The 14950-nt window shown below is 47.8% G+C and overlaps 1 protein-coding gene across 2 annotated transcripts in view; it reads left to right on the top strand.

Moving 5' to 3' along the window:
- Positions 1–14950, top strand: part of jag1 (jagged canonical Notch ligand 1) — a 93658-nt gene that overhangs the window by 24682 nt on the left and 54026 nt on the right. For both annotated transcript variants that reach the window (XM_033026262.1, XM_033026261.1), the window contains exons 4-5: positions 11498–11752; positions 13853–13913. In XM_033026262.1, coding sequence (XP_032882153.1) covers positions 11498–11752; positions 13853–13913 — 316 coding nt within the window. The remainder of the gene's footprint in view (positions 1–11497; positions 11753–13852; positions 13914–14950) is intronic.

Here is a 14950-nt window from a genome sequence, read left to right as displayed (position 1 = left end):
CTTACCACAGAGGGAGTACAGAGAAGGTTCACCAGGCTGATTCCTGGGATGTCAGGACTTTCATATGAAGAAAGACTGGATAGACTCGGCTTGTACTCGCTAGAATTTAGAAGATTGAGGGGGAATCTTATAGAAACGTACAAAATTCTTAAGGGGTTGGACAGGCTAGATGCAGGAAGATTGTTCCCGATGTTGGGGAAGTCCAGAACAAGGGGTCACAGTTTAAGGATAGAGGGGGAAATCCTTTAGGACCGAGATGAGGAAAACATTTTTCACACAGAGAGTGGTGAATCTCTGGAATTCTCTGCCACAGAAGGTAGTTGAGGCCAGTTAATTGGCTATATTCAAGAGGGAGTTAGATGTGGCTAAAGGGATCAGGGGGTATGGAGAGAAGGCAGGTACAGGATAATGAGTTGGATGATTAGCCATGATCACATTGAATGGCGGTGCAGACTCGAAGGGCCGAATGGCCTACTCCTGCACCTATTGTCTACGTTCTATGTTTCTATGGTGCGTGGGGAGTGGACAAGAAAGTGGCTCAACATAGAACTGGTGTGTGTCCGATTCAGATTTAGATTCAAACTTTAATTGTCATTGTCCGTGTACAGTACAGAGACAACGGAATGCAGTTAGCATCTCCCTAGAAGAGCGAACACAGAATATGAACAATAAATAAATATATTTACATGCAAACAGTCATAGTAGTGCAATTTTTTTTCCTGGTGGGAGGAGTGTCCCGTGGGGGGGGGGGGGTGGGGGGGTGATTGGCAGTCACCGAGGTACAGTGTTGAGTAGTGTAACAGCCGCAGGGAAGAAGCTGTTCCTGGACCTGCTGGTCCGGCAACGGAGAGACCTGTAGCGCCTCCCGGATGGTAGAAGGGTAAACAGTCCATGGTTGGAGGGGGGGGGGTGTGTGTGTGTCTCGATGGGCAGCATGGACTGTGTGGGGCCGAAGGGCCTGTTTCCATGCTGGATCTCGGTCAAACTCGGGGGAGGATTACGAGGCGCTCGAAGATCGCACTCAATAGACAATAGGTGCAGGAGTAGGCCATCCGGCCCTTCGAATCAGCACCGCCAGTTAATGTGATCACGGCTGATCATCCCCAATCTGTACCCCGTTCCTGCCTTCTCCCCATATCCCCTGACTCCGCTATCTTCAAGAGCCCTATCTAGCTCTCTTGAAAGCATCCAGAGAACCTGCCTCCACCGCCCTCTGAGGCAGAGAATTCCACAGACTCGCCACTCTCTGTGAGAAAAAGTGTTCTCCGGAGATGCTGCCCGACCCTGCTGAGTTACTCCAGCACGTTGTGTCTTTATTTGCGAACCTGCGTCTGCAGTTGCTTGTGCCTGTGATCAAACCATCGAGCGTGTGGGCGGAAACCGGAGCACCTTGAGATTGTGGGTCGATATAAATGCTGGAGAATCTCAGCGGGTGAGGCAGCATCTATGGAGCGAAGGAGTAGGCGACGTTTTGGGTCGAGACCCTTCTTCAGACTGATGAGGGGGGGTGGGGGTGGCTGGAAGAAGAAAGGAAGAGGCGGAGACAGTGTGCTGTGGGGGAGCTGGGAAGGGGAGGGGAAAGTGGGAGAAAGCAGGGACTACCTGAAATTGGAGAAGTCAATGTTCATACCACTGGGATGATTGTGGTGTGGCTTGCAATCTGGTGGAGGTCTGATCCAGAGAATTGTTTCCTCCTTGCTTTCTGGTAACCAAGTTAAAATCTCAGTTTCAATGTGTAGAGAGGAACTGCAGATTATGGTTTGAACTGAAGATGCACAAAAAAGCTGCAGTAACTCAGCAGGTCAGGCAGTATCTCTGGAGAAAAGGAGTTGGTGACGTTTCGTGTCGAGACCCTTCTTCATAGAAACATAGAAAATAGGTGCAGGAGTAGAGGCCATTCGGCCCTTCGAGCCTGCACCATTTGCCATTCAATATGATCATGGCTGATCAGACAACTCAGTATCCTGTACCTGCTTTCTCTCCATACCCCCTGATCCCTTTAGCCACAAGGGCCACATCTAACTCCCTCTTAAATATAGCCAATGAACTGACCTCAACTACCTTCTGTGGCAGAGAATTCCACAGATTCACCACTCTCTGTGTGGGAAAAAAAATGTTTTTCTCATCTCGGTCCTAAAAGATTTCCCCCTTATCCTTAAACTGTGACCCCTAGTTCTGGACTTCCCCAACATCGGGAACAATCTTCCTGCATCCAGCCTGTCCAACCCTTTAAGAATTTTGTACATTTCTGTAAGATCCCCCCCCCCCCTCAATCTTCTAAATTCTAGCGAGTACAAGCCGAGTCTATCTAGTCTTTCTTCATATGAAAGTCCTGACATCCCAGGAATCAGTCTGGTGAACCTTCTCTGTACTCCCTCTGTGGCAAGAATGTCTTTCCGACGAGTTTTATTTATTTATTTTGTGAGTTTGACAATCCAGTCGCTCAGAAGTCTGGTTTGTCATTTTCCCTCCCCCTCTGGTTAGGCCCATCCCATGAGGTTGTTGGCAGGTGGGTTTGGGGAGGGGGGGGGAGGGGAAGGAGGCAGTAACATGCCTCACTGGGATATAAAAATGTTTTAATACAGTTGATGGGTGGCAACAGGTGTTAAGGTCATGTTGGCCGCTGCTGCTCTGACTACAACTGCATAGCACAAACCTGCAACGAATGTGAAGCCTGCGAGCGTTTAGTTTAGAAATACAGCGCGGGACATGAGCCCCACCGAGTCCGCACCGACCAGCGATCCCCGCACGCGAACGCCATCTTTCACACGCTCTGGACAATTGACATTTACACCAAGCCAATTAACCTGCAAACCTGCACGTCTTTGGAGTGTGGGAGGAAACCGAAGATCTCGGAGAAAACCCACGGGGAGAACGTGTAAACTCCGTACAGACAGTGCCCGTAGTCGGGATCGAACCCGTGTCCCTGCTGTGAGGCAGCAACTCTACCCACTGTGCCACCGTGCTGCCCATTCGACCAAGCTATTGCTGAATTTTCACCCAGAGAGTTGTGAGTGTGTGGGATTCTCTGCCCCAGACCGGTTCTCTGGATACTTTCAAGAGAGTTAGACTGAGCTCTTAAAGATAGTGGAGTCATGGGGATATGCGGAGAAGGCAGGAACGGGGTACTGATTGTGGATGATCAGCCGTGATCACATTGAATGGCGGTGCTGGGCCGAATGGCCTACTCCTGCACCTATTGTCTATTGATTTCTCAATTATGTTTAGGACGTCGTGTATTTTGTACCAAAAGAAACCTTCAGAAATTGGACTATGTTTAGTTTTGGGATTATTTTTGTCATGAGACCTCGTTGGTCGGCAAGGACTTGTGGGCCGAAGGGCCTGTTTCTGTGCTGTATCTGTGAACTAAGCTTTCAAATTCTTCCCGAGTTTTACCCTTCCATCCTGAGGTCTCCAGTTTTGAAATGTATCCTGGCCTCTTGGTGATCACCGATTTTAATTACTTTCATAGAAACATCGAAAGTGGGCGCAGGAGTGGGCCATTCGGCCCTTCAACCCCAGCACCGCTGTTCAATATGATCATGGCTGATCTAATATTATTGCCCCTGTTCCTGCTTTCTCCCCACATCCCTCGATTCCTTTAGCCCTAAGAGCTAAATCTAACTCTCTTGAAAACATCCAGTGAATCTGCCTCCACTGCCTTCTGTGGCAGAGAATTCCACATCTCAGTCCTAAATGCCTTCCCATTAGAAACATAGAAAATAGGTGCAGGAGGAGGCCATTCGGCCCTTCGAGCCAGCACCACCATTCTTTGTGATCATGGCTGATCGTCCCCTATCAATAACCCGTGCCTGCCTTCTCCCCATATCCCTTGACTCCACTAGCCCCAAGAGCTCTATCTAACTCTCTCTTAAATCCATCCAGTGACTTGGCCTCCACTGCCCTCTGTGGCAGGGAATTCCACAAATTCACAACTCTCTGGGTGAAAAAGTTTTTTTTCACCTCAGTCTTAAATTACCTCCCCTTTATTCTAAGACTGTGGCTCCTGGTTCTGGACTCGCCCAACATTGGGAACGTTTTCCCTGCATCTAGCTGGTCTGATACCTCTCATCCTTGTAAATTCCAGTGAATTTTAGCCCAGTCGCTCCATTCTTTCTTCCTGCACCAGTCCCGCCATCCCGGGATCTAACCTGGTGAACCTACGCTGCACTCCCTCAATAGCAAGAATGTCCTTCCTCAAATTCACTGATCACTCTTAACTATACCTGCCAAGCCCCTAGTCTCTCAAATTCACAAATACCCTCAGTCTAAACATGAAGTGCCCTATTGCGCCCTGTGTCACAATGCGTCTAATCTTTGTGAGGTTCCTTGGAATCGTTTACTACTTTTAAAGGCCCAAGTTGATGTGTAACTGTTAACGAGGCAAAGTCTGTGAAAGATTGGGAAAGGTGAAGAGGTTTGTTCTCGTATTTCACCCGAAAGGTCGTACCTCTGCTGGCAAACCAGGTTGAATCTCGCAACTCTGCGTTCGACAATTACCCTGGTTCAATATCAGGGCGACTTTAATATTAGCCCGAACTCCTGTGAACCTAAAGATAGAACATGGAATCGTACATCGAAAAAAAAAAACAGGCCCTTCGGCCCACAATGTCCATGCTGATCTTTGGCACCAAATTAAAGTCGTCTCTCCCGCCTGCAACGTGATCCATATCCCTCTATCCCCTGCGTCAGTCACCAGGAGCCTGTCTATAAAAGCCTCTTCAGCACAACGTTAGTTTATTGTCACCTGTACCCAGGTGCAGTGAAAAGCGTTTTTGTAACGTGCTAACCAGTCAGCAGAAAGGCCACACATTATTACAATCGAGCCGTCCACGGTGTATAGATGCATGATGAAGGGAATAATGTGTCATGCAAGGCAGTCCGAATCAAGAGAGTCTGTATGTCTTCAATGAGGTCGATGGTAGCTCAGGACCACTCTCTAGAAGATAGAATGGTTCAGTAGAACATAGAATATAAGTGTTTAAGAAGGAACTGCAGATGCTGGAAAATCGAAGGTACACAAAAATGCTGGAGAAACTCAGCGGGTGCAGCAGCATCTATGGAGCGAAGGAAATAGGCAACGTTTCGGGCCGAAACCCGGAAGGAAATAGATAACGTTTCGGGCCGAAACCCAGAAGGGTTTCGGCCCGAAACGTTGCCTATTTCCTTCGCTCCATAGATGCTGCTGCACCCGCTGAGTTTCTCCAGCATTTTTGTGTACCATAGAGTATAGGTGTGCTGGTGTAGGCCATTCGGCCCTTCGAGCCAGCACCGCCATTCAAATATGATCATGGCTGATTATCCGAAATCAGTACCTCGTTCCTGCTTTATCTTCCCCCCCCCCCCCCCCTTAATTCCGTTAACCCCAAGAGCTAAGTTGCCCGATTACAGCAGCTGGGAAGAAAGTGTAGCTGAATCTGGAGGTGTGTATTTTCACCCATGGTATCTCTAGCTTGTTGGGGGAAGGGAGGTGAGTGGCTGACTGGGGTGAGACTCGTCCTTCATTGATCCTATCGGTTTATTTTATGTATGAAATTAATACTATGGTATCTGCCCCCACCACCACCATCCCCGGCAACACATTCCACTCTGTTACAAAAGAAACTTGCCCTGAATATCTCCTACAAACTCTGCACCTCGCAGCTCATGGCTGTGCCCTCTAGTCTTTGACAATTCCACTCGGGGGGGGGGGGGGGGGGGGGAACTATTCTGACTGTCTACCATTCTTGATTCAAGAGTTTATTGTCATGTGTCCCAGATAGGACAATGACATTCTTGCTTTGCTTCAGCACAACAGAACATAGTCGGCATGAATACAGAACAGATCAGTGTGTCCATATGCCATAGAAACATAGAAAATAGGTGCAGTAGTAGGCCATTCGGCCCTTCGAACCTGCACCGCCATTCAATATGATCATGGCTGATCATCCAACTCGGTATCCTGTACCTGCCTTCTCTCCATACCCCCTGATCCCTTTAGCCACAAGGGCCACATCTAACTCCCTCTTAAATATAGCCGATGAACTGTGGCCTCAACTACCTTCTGTGGCAGAGAGTTCCACAGATTCACCACTCTCTGTGTAAAAAATGATTTTCCCATCTGGGTCCTAAAATATTTCCCCCTTATCCTTAAACTGTGACTCCTTGCTCTGGAACTTGTGTATGTAAATAAGCAGATAAAAGTGCAATGGGCTATTAATGTTCAGAGTTTTGTTTGAGTTGAGTTTAATAGTCTGATGGCTGTGGGGGAAGTAGCTATTCCTGAACCTGGACGTTGCAGTCTTCAGGCTCCTGTACCTTCTACCTGAAGGTAGCGGGGAGATGAGTGTGTGGCCGGGATGGTGTGGGTCTTTGATGTTGCTGGAGAATTTTATCGAACATCCTAATACCTTCTGGTGTTAATTAAGTGTAAAGGGCCAGTCCCACCTGACGTTTTTTTTTTTTTTTTTTTTCCCGGTGACTTTTTCGGCGTCATTGACTGACGAACCAGGTCGCCGAAAATTTCGCGGCGTATTCACGCGCGGTGTTTTATCAACTTTTTTTTATCGCCGCTGGATTTTGAAATGTTCAAATTATTTTGGCAACACTAATGTGTCGCTGGAAAAAATCAGCAAGTGGGACAGGCCCTTTAGTCTTGTCATTATCTCAGCCATCTGACAGGCACCCGCTCCATGGGGTGATGTTTCGGTGCAAGCTGACTTTGGGCATGGTAAGTTGGTTGACTGCTGGTTCAGTTTAGTTCGTTGTCACGTGTGCCGAGGTGCAGCGAAAAGCATTTGCATGCTAACCAGTCAGCGGAAAGACGATGCATGATTAGAATCGAGTCGCAGTGTACAGATATTCAAGGGAATGACATTTAGTGCAAGGTAAAGCCAGTAAAGTCTGATCCTGGCGCTCAGCTAACAATGGCCCGTTTCCTTTATCTTTGTCACTTTTCTTTGCACATTTTTCATACATTTTTTCTGTATCTCTCGTTTTCCCTTTCCCCTGACTCTGTCTGAAGAAGGGTCTTCAGACCCGAAACGTCACCCACTCCATTTCGCCAGGGATGCTGTCTTGACCCGCTGTTATTCCAGCTTTTTGCGTCTAAAGTCTGATCGAAGATAAGTCCGAGGGTCTCCAAATGAGGTGGATCGTAGTTCAGGACTGCCCTCTCGTTGTGTTTGGATGGTTCAGTCTAGGGAAAGCAATGAGGAAGTCCATTCAGAAGAAGGGTCTCGACCCAAGACGTCACCTGTTTATAGACGGACACACAATGCTGGAGTAACTCAGCAGGTCAGGCAGCACCTCTGGAGAGAAGGAATGGGTAACGTTTCGGGTCGAGGCCCTTCAGTCGCCTATCCATGTTCTCCACAGATGCTGCCTGACCCGCTGAGTTACTCCAGCACTCTGTGAAACGTCACCTATCCATGTTCTCCACAGATGCTGCCTGACCCGCTGAGTTACTCCAGCACTCTGTGAAACGTCACCTATCCATGTTCTCCACAGATGCTGCCTGACCCGCTGAGTTACTCCAGCACTTTTTGTGAGACGTATCGCGCTAGTTTCTGGCAGGTGTCGTTAACTAGAACAAGACCTGTACAATATTTCTCTTAATGCTTTTCACGTGTTGAAAGTTTTACATTTTAACAAGGAACCGTCTGGGGCTGCACAATCCTACAGATGTCTCGGTAAATGATATTCTTTTGATATTTCCAGTTAACAAGTGCTCATGGTGTGCGTCTGAGCGGTGTTGTGTACTGGATTTATTGCTTTGTGTTCAGAATTAACTTGCAAGGAAATCAGTTATTTAACCTCCCAGTTCCTCCTTTCAACAGCTGTATGGTTGAAATGACTATAATAGAATTTGCAACGACTCTACCTTAGGCTGCAATGTTCTTAAGTTCATCAAGGGCCGGTCCCGCGAGCATGCGACCTGCATGCGGCGAGCGCGACCAAACCGGAAGTGGAGGGGCCGCGCGGAGGTCGAGTGAGTGACATGAAGTACGAGCGAAGCCCGACGGGCGTGCGCAGCGTCGAGACGTGCGTACGGCGTCGAGGCGGCTGCGGGCCAGCAGGCCGTTGCAGCGCGGAATTTTTGAACACGGTCAGTTTTTCGGAACCCCGCGCGATGTCGGGACCAGCTCCGCACAACTCCCTCCGGCGATGGAAGTGGGACCGGCCCCTCGAGGCCGTACGGCTTAAGCGACCACGTTGGGTCGCGCTTGCCGCATGGAGTCGCATGCTCGTGGGACAGGCCCTTAAGTGTTAAATGTCAATTATCCCTAGTGTGTAGGATAACGTTAATGTCCGGGGATCGCTGGTCGGTGCGGACTCGGTGGGGTTGTATCTCAAAACTGAAGCTAACCTCAAGACGTGAAGGTGTGTGTAGGTTAATTGGCTTTGGTTAAAAATAAATTGTAAATTGTCCCTAGTGTGGCGGACAGTGCTGTTGTGTGGGGTGATCGCTGGTCGGCACCGACTCGATGGGCCGAAGGGCCTGTTTCCATGCTGTATCTCTGGAGTTTTTGAAAATCTTTTTGTAGTGCCTCACAGCCACTTCATCTGAGGAAGTTTTAATTGTGAATGTAACCAGAGTTAACGATGGCTTGTAATCAAATGATAAAATAGTTCCTGTTATAAAAATGGCCCCAATCCATCAAACTGCCAGGAAAAGGATATTAGGCTTGTAACACATTGACATGATCATCTTACTAGGTTTCATTTGATCTGGGCTGGCTTTCTTTATGGGTCACTTGAGTTTTTATCGAATGCTCTGGCAGTCTCTTGTTTTAAGAATAAGGGGTAAGCCATTTAGAACGGAGACGAGGAAACACTTTTTTTCACAGAGTGGTGAGTCTGTGGAATTCTCTGCCTCGGAGGGCGGTGGAGGCTGGTTCTCTGGATACTTTCAAGAGAGCTAGATGGGGCTCTTAAAGATAGTGGAGTCTGGCGATGTGGGGAGAAGGCAGGAACGGGATACTGATTGGGGATGATCAGCCATGATCACATTGAATGGCGGTGCTGGCTCGAAGGGCCGAATGGCCTACTCCTGCACCTATTGTCTAAAACAGACTGTGAATGTGATGCAGTGCAGGGTCTGAAGTGTCCAGACCCTGAATGGGGTTAGGAGGGAGAGATAGATCAGCCATGATTGAATGGCGGAGTAGACTTGATGGGCCGAATGGCTGAATTCTGCTCCCATCACTTATGAATTGATTAATTGACTTAAAAGAAACATTGAGGTTGGTTAGGTTGCTGCCGTGTGTGTGTGTGTGCAGAGATATTCTGTGGGATTCTCTGCCATAGAAGGCATTGGAGGCCAATTCGCTCGATGTTTTCATGAGATAGAGACTTGGATTTAGCTCCTGGGGCTAGCAGAATCAATGGATATGAGATTGCAGGAATGGATGTACTGATTGTGGATTCAGTCTGAAGAAGAGTCTCGACCTGAAACGTCACCTATTCCCTTCGCTCCATAGTTGCTGCCTCACCCGCTGAGTTCCTCCAGCATTTTTGTCTATCTTCGATTTTTCCAGCATCTGCAGTTCCTTATTAAACATCCTGATTGTGGATGATCAGCCATGATCACATTGAATGGCGATGCTGGCTCGATGGGGCCGAATGGCCTACTCCTGCACCTATTTTCCACGATTCTGGGCGTTTCCTGATAAAATCTTTGCTTTCTAAACAAGTGCTGCCGGCACGGGGTAGGATGGATGCGTTAAATTGGGCTGCCGTTTGTGCTCGGACGGGGCCGTGAAATGCCACAGAACGCTACCATGTCCCAGGTACTCGTGAAATATAATTTTGCCGGCATTATTTAAAAGCTAGCGGCTTCCAGTTTGTTTTTTTTTTGTTGTTTGTTTTAAGCCAGAAATGAAAGCTATTAACAGATGAGGTCCAAAAGCCGGTGAAGAATTAAAAAAATCTGATGGCGGTGTGAAAGCTTTGCTGAGGAGGTCTGCTCCGGAGCGGTGACATTTTGTGTTATTGCTGCTGATCCCCTGACTGAGTGGATTATCCATTCAGCGAAGGATTCGTTCTTCTGCTCCTAATAGAAGGCGGACACAAAATGCTGGAGTAACTTAGCGGGACAGGCAGCATCTCTAGAGAAAAGAAATCGGTCTGAAGAAGGGTCTCGACCTGAAACGTCACCCATTCCTTCTCTCCACAGATGCTGCCTGTCCCGCTGAGTTACTCCAGCAATGTGTGTCTATTTTAGCAATAGGTGATGTGGGTCTCTCTCTCTCTCGCTCGCTCTCCCCTGAGTATCGGGAACAGAGAAACTAGAGGTATGGGAGTGCAGAGCATGCACTGATGACTCGGGGAACGGTAGAGCCCACAATGGTCCATTGTTGGCTGGGTACGAGGTGATAATGAGGAGACACAAACAGTAAAATTAGCAAGATGAGTAAAGGGGGGGGGGGGGGAGAGGGAGAATGCAGGGGTTAGAGAAATCAATATTCATACCGCTGGCTTGTAGAATGTTAAAAGACCTTTAGAGTATTTGACAAAAATGCTGGAGAAACTCTGCGGGTGAGGCAGCATCTATGGAGCGAAGGAATAGGTGGCGTTTCGAGTCGAGACCCTTCTTCAGACTTTAGAGTATTTGAAGTCAGACATTTAGAGTATCGCGTTCAGTTCTGGGCACCATGTTTATGGGAAAGATGCTGTCAAGCTGGAAAGGGCGCAGAGAAGATTTACGGGGATGTTGCCAGGACTAAAGGGCGCGCCGTCGGGGCAGGTTTGCGCGCTGTACCTCTCTAAAGTCTAAATCTGCCCATCGAGACCCTTCCCTCGCTTGTATCCACCCATCACTCGCCAGGCTTTGTCCCCTCCCCCTCTTCCAGCCACCTTCCTCCATCTTAAGGGGTTGGACAGGCTAGATGCAGGAAGATTGTTCCCGATGTTAGGGAAGTCCAGGACAAGGGGGTCACATTTTATGGATAAAGGGGAAATCTTTTAGGACCGAGATGAGGAAAAAAAATTTCACACAGAGTGGTGAATCTGTGGAATTCTCTGCCACAGAAGGTAGTTGAGGCCAGTTCATTGGCTATATTTAAGAGGGAGTTAGATGTGGCCCTTGTGGCTAAAGGGATCAGGGGGTATGGAGAGAAGGCAGGTACAGGATACTGAGTTGGATGATCAGCCATGATCATATTGAATGGCGGTGCAGGCTCGAAGGGCCGAATGGCCTACTCCTGCACCTATTTTTCTATGTTTCTATGCCTCCACTGCCCTGAAGCAGATTCCCAACAAAAGTGTTTCTTCATCTCTGTTCTAAATGGCTTACTCTTTATTCTTAAACTGTGGCCCCTGGTTCTGGACTCCCCCAACATTGGGAACATGTTTCCTGCCTCTAGCGTGTCCAAACCCTTAACAATCTAATATGTTTCAATTCCTGGGAATTGAAGTCTAAAAAGAAATGTAATATCTAAGCGACTGTTTTAAATGTGTGTGTATTTATATTTATATTAGTGGTGATTTTTTTTTTTTGGCTGTGCTTCGACTACAGGTCAAGGAGATACGATAGAGAAGGCAGTCTACTCTGGCATGATCAACCCAAGTCACCAATGGCAGACAATGAGACATAATGGGGCAGTGGCGCACTTTGAGTACCAGATTCGCGTGATGTGTGATGAATATTACTACGGCTTTGGATGTAACAAGTTTTGTAGGCCGAGGGATGATTTCTTTGGGCATTACACCTGCGACCACAATGGCAATAAGACTTGCCTGGAAGGATGGATGGGAATCGACTGCAACAGAGGTTCGTAGTGGAATTTTTCTCGTGGTTATAAATAATATAATAACAATCAAAAACTTTTTCACCCAGTTGCGAATCTGTGGAATTCTCTGCCGCAGAAGGCAGTGGAGGCCAATTCGCTGCCACAGAAGGCAGTGGAGGCCAATTTGCTGGATGTTTTGAGGAGGGAGTTAGATTTAGCGCTTGAAGTCAACGGAATGAAGGGATATAGGGGAACAAAGCAGGAACGGGGTACTGATTGTGGATGATCAGCCATGATCATATTGAATGGCGGTGCTGGCTCGAAGGGCCGAATGGCCTACTCCTGCACCTGTTTTTCTATGTTTCTAATAGGCCATTCGGCCCATCAAGTCTACTCTGCCATTCAATCACGGCTGATCTATCTCTCCCTCCTAACCCCATTCTCCTGCCTTCTCCCCATAACCTCTGACACCTGTACTAATCAAATCTGTATCTCTGCCTTAAATCCACTGACTTTTGGCCTCCACAGCCTTCTGTGGCAAAGAATTCCACAGATTCACCACCCTCTGACAAAATAAATTTCTCCCCATCTCCTTCCTAAAAGAACGTCCTTTAATTCTGAGGCTGTGCCCTCTAGTCCAAGACTCTCCCACTAGTGGAAACATCCTCTCCACATCCACTCCATCCAAGCCTTTCACTATCCTGTATGTTTCAATGAGGTCCCCCCTCATTCTTCTAAACTCCAGCGAGTACAGGCCCAGTGTCGACAAACACTCATCATAGGTTAACCCACTCATTCTTGTGTGAAGCGTAGCAAGTTAATTGTTTGCAGGGATGCAGTTTTGTCTTTGAACTTCCCAAGTGTGGTATTTGTATCCAAGATTGTAGTTTCAAAATTAAAATGAAAACCTTGTATATGTAATAAGAATTTACTGAAGAATGGTCTCGACCCGAAAACGTCGCCCATTCCTTCTCTCCAGAGATGCTGCCTGTCCCGCTGAGTTACTCCAGCTTTTTGTGTCTATCTTTGGTTTAAACCAGCATCTGCAGCTCCTTCTGACAGAAGAAATTAAACCTGGAGAAGGGGACTATGCATCGTCATAATGTGGAAACGGGCCCTTCGGCCCAACTTGCCCATGCTGGCCAGCATGTCCCATCTACACTCGTCCCGCCTGCCTGTGTTTGGCTCGTACCCTCCAAACCTGTCTTATCAATGCACCCATCTAATTGTTTCTCCAAATTTTGTAATAGTCCCTGCCTCGACTACCTCCTCTGGCAGCTCGTTCCATGTAACTACCACCTTGTGTTTCTGACATGATCTATTCCTCTCATGATTGTGTGTGCCTCTGCGATCACCCCTCATCATCCTCCTGTGTTCCCAGAAATAAAGTCCTGGCCTGCTCAGCCTCTCCTGATAACTCCGGCCTTCATTGAGACCTGGGAAAATCCTTGTAAATCTTCTCTGCACCCTAGACCAGCATCTGGAGTTCCTTGTTTCTGAATTTCCCATGGTTTAGACAATAGACAATAGGTGCAGGAGTAGGCCATTAGGCCCTTTGAGCCAGCACCACCATTCAATGTGATCATGGCTGATCATCCCCAATCAGTACCCCGTTCCTGCCTTCTCCCCATATCCCCTGACTCCGCTATCTTTAAGAGCCCCATCTAGCTCTCTCTTGAAAGGGAGTTAGATGTGGCCCTTGTGGCTAAAGGGATCAGGAGGTATGGAGAGAAGGCAGGTACAAGATACTGAGTTGGAAGATCAGCCATGATCATATTGAATGGCGGTGCAGGCTCGAAGGGCCGAATGGCCTACTCCTGCACCTATTTTCTATGTTTCTATGACAGTATCCAGAGAACCGGCCTCCACCGCCCTCTGAGGCGGAGAATTCCACAGACTCACCACTCTCTGAGGAAAAAGTGTTTCCTCGTCTCCGTTCTAAATGGCTTACCCCTTATTCTTAAACTGTGGCCCCTGGTTCTGGACTCCCCCAACATCGGGAACATGTTTCCTGTCTCTAGCGTGTCCAAGCCCTTAACAATCTTATATGTTTCAATAAGGATTATTTTATTTTTTCCATTGATTTGTGTTTTAAGAAACATTTTCTGCACAACTGGTTATGTGTTGACGTTTTTTTGCAGCTATCTGTCGTCAGGGCTGCAGTCCTGAACATGGCTCCTGTAAATCACCTGGGAATTGCAGGTAAGCTGATGACTCGATGAGTGGCTCAGCAGCAGAGTTGGCGCCTAGCAACCACCAGAGACCCGGGTTCCATCCTGTCTACGGGCGCTGTCTGTGTGCATAGTTTATAGGTTCTTTCCCCCCCTGGACCTGTGCAGGTTTTCTCCGGGTGCTCCGGTTTCCTCCCACACAGGTTGATGGGTTAGTAATTGGCCTCTATAAATTGTTCCAAATATGCACTGTATGCTCGATGTTTTCAAGAGTTCGATTTGGCTCTTGGGGCTAGGAGAATCAAGGGATATGGGGGAAAAAACTGGAACGGGGTACTGATTTTAGATGATCAGCCATGATCATATTGAATGGCGGTGCTGGCTCTAAGGGCCGAATGGCCTGCTCCTGCACCTATTTGCAATGTTTCTATGTTCCAGCTTCCCCAAAGACTATATCTTATTGAGTACTCATTTCAATCTTTGAAGCGATGCATTAAAATCTTGAAAGCGCGCACCACCCAGACACGGGAACAGCTTCTTCCCCTCTGTTATCAGGCTTCTGAACGGCCCTTCCATAAGCTAGGGTGCTGTCCGATTCACCTCGACCCCATTGCGGACATTGGACTTTGTCTCTGGAACTGGTGCGCTACAATGCTGAGAACTATATTCTGTACTCTGTATCTTCCCCTTTGCTCCGGACTTGAGTTTGGCTTGGTTGTATCTGTGTGTTATGTCTGCTCTGTTTTGGATAGCATGCAAAACAAAGCTTTTTGCTGTACCTCGATACACGTGACAATCCTAAACCAAAATCTGATCTATGTATCTGTCTCATAGAGAGAGTTAGATTTGTCTCAAGCGAGAGTTAGATTTAGCTCTTGGGGCTAAAGGAATCGAGGGATATGGGGGAAAAGCTGGAACGGGGTACTGATTTTAGATGATCAGCCATGATCATAGTGAATGGCGGTGCTGGCTCGAAGGGCCGAACGGCCTACTCTTGCACCTATTTTTCTATGTTCTATGCTATTATGTCCACTATTAACCGACTAAAAGACAGAGTGCTGGAGTAAC

This window comes from Amblyraja radiata, chromosome 8, assembly GCF_010909765.2.
Source record: "Amblyraja radiata isolate CabotCenter1 chromosome 8, sAmbRad1.1.pri, whole genome shotgun sequence".
NCBI lineage: Eukaryota > Metazoa > Chordata > Chondrichthyes > Rajiformes > Rajidae > Amblyraja > Amblyraja radiata.
Note: the sequence above shows the minus strand (reverse complement) of the source record. Positions and strands in the feature narration are given on the sequence as shown.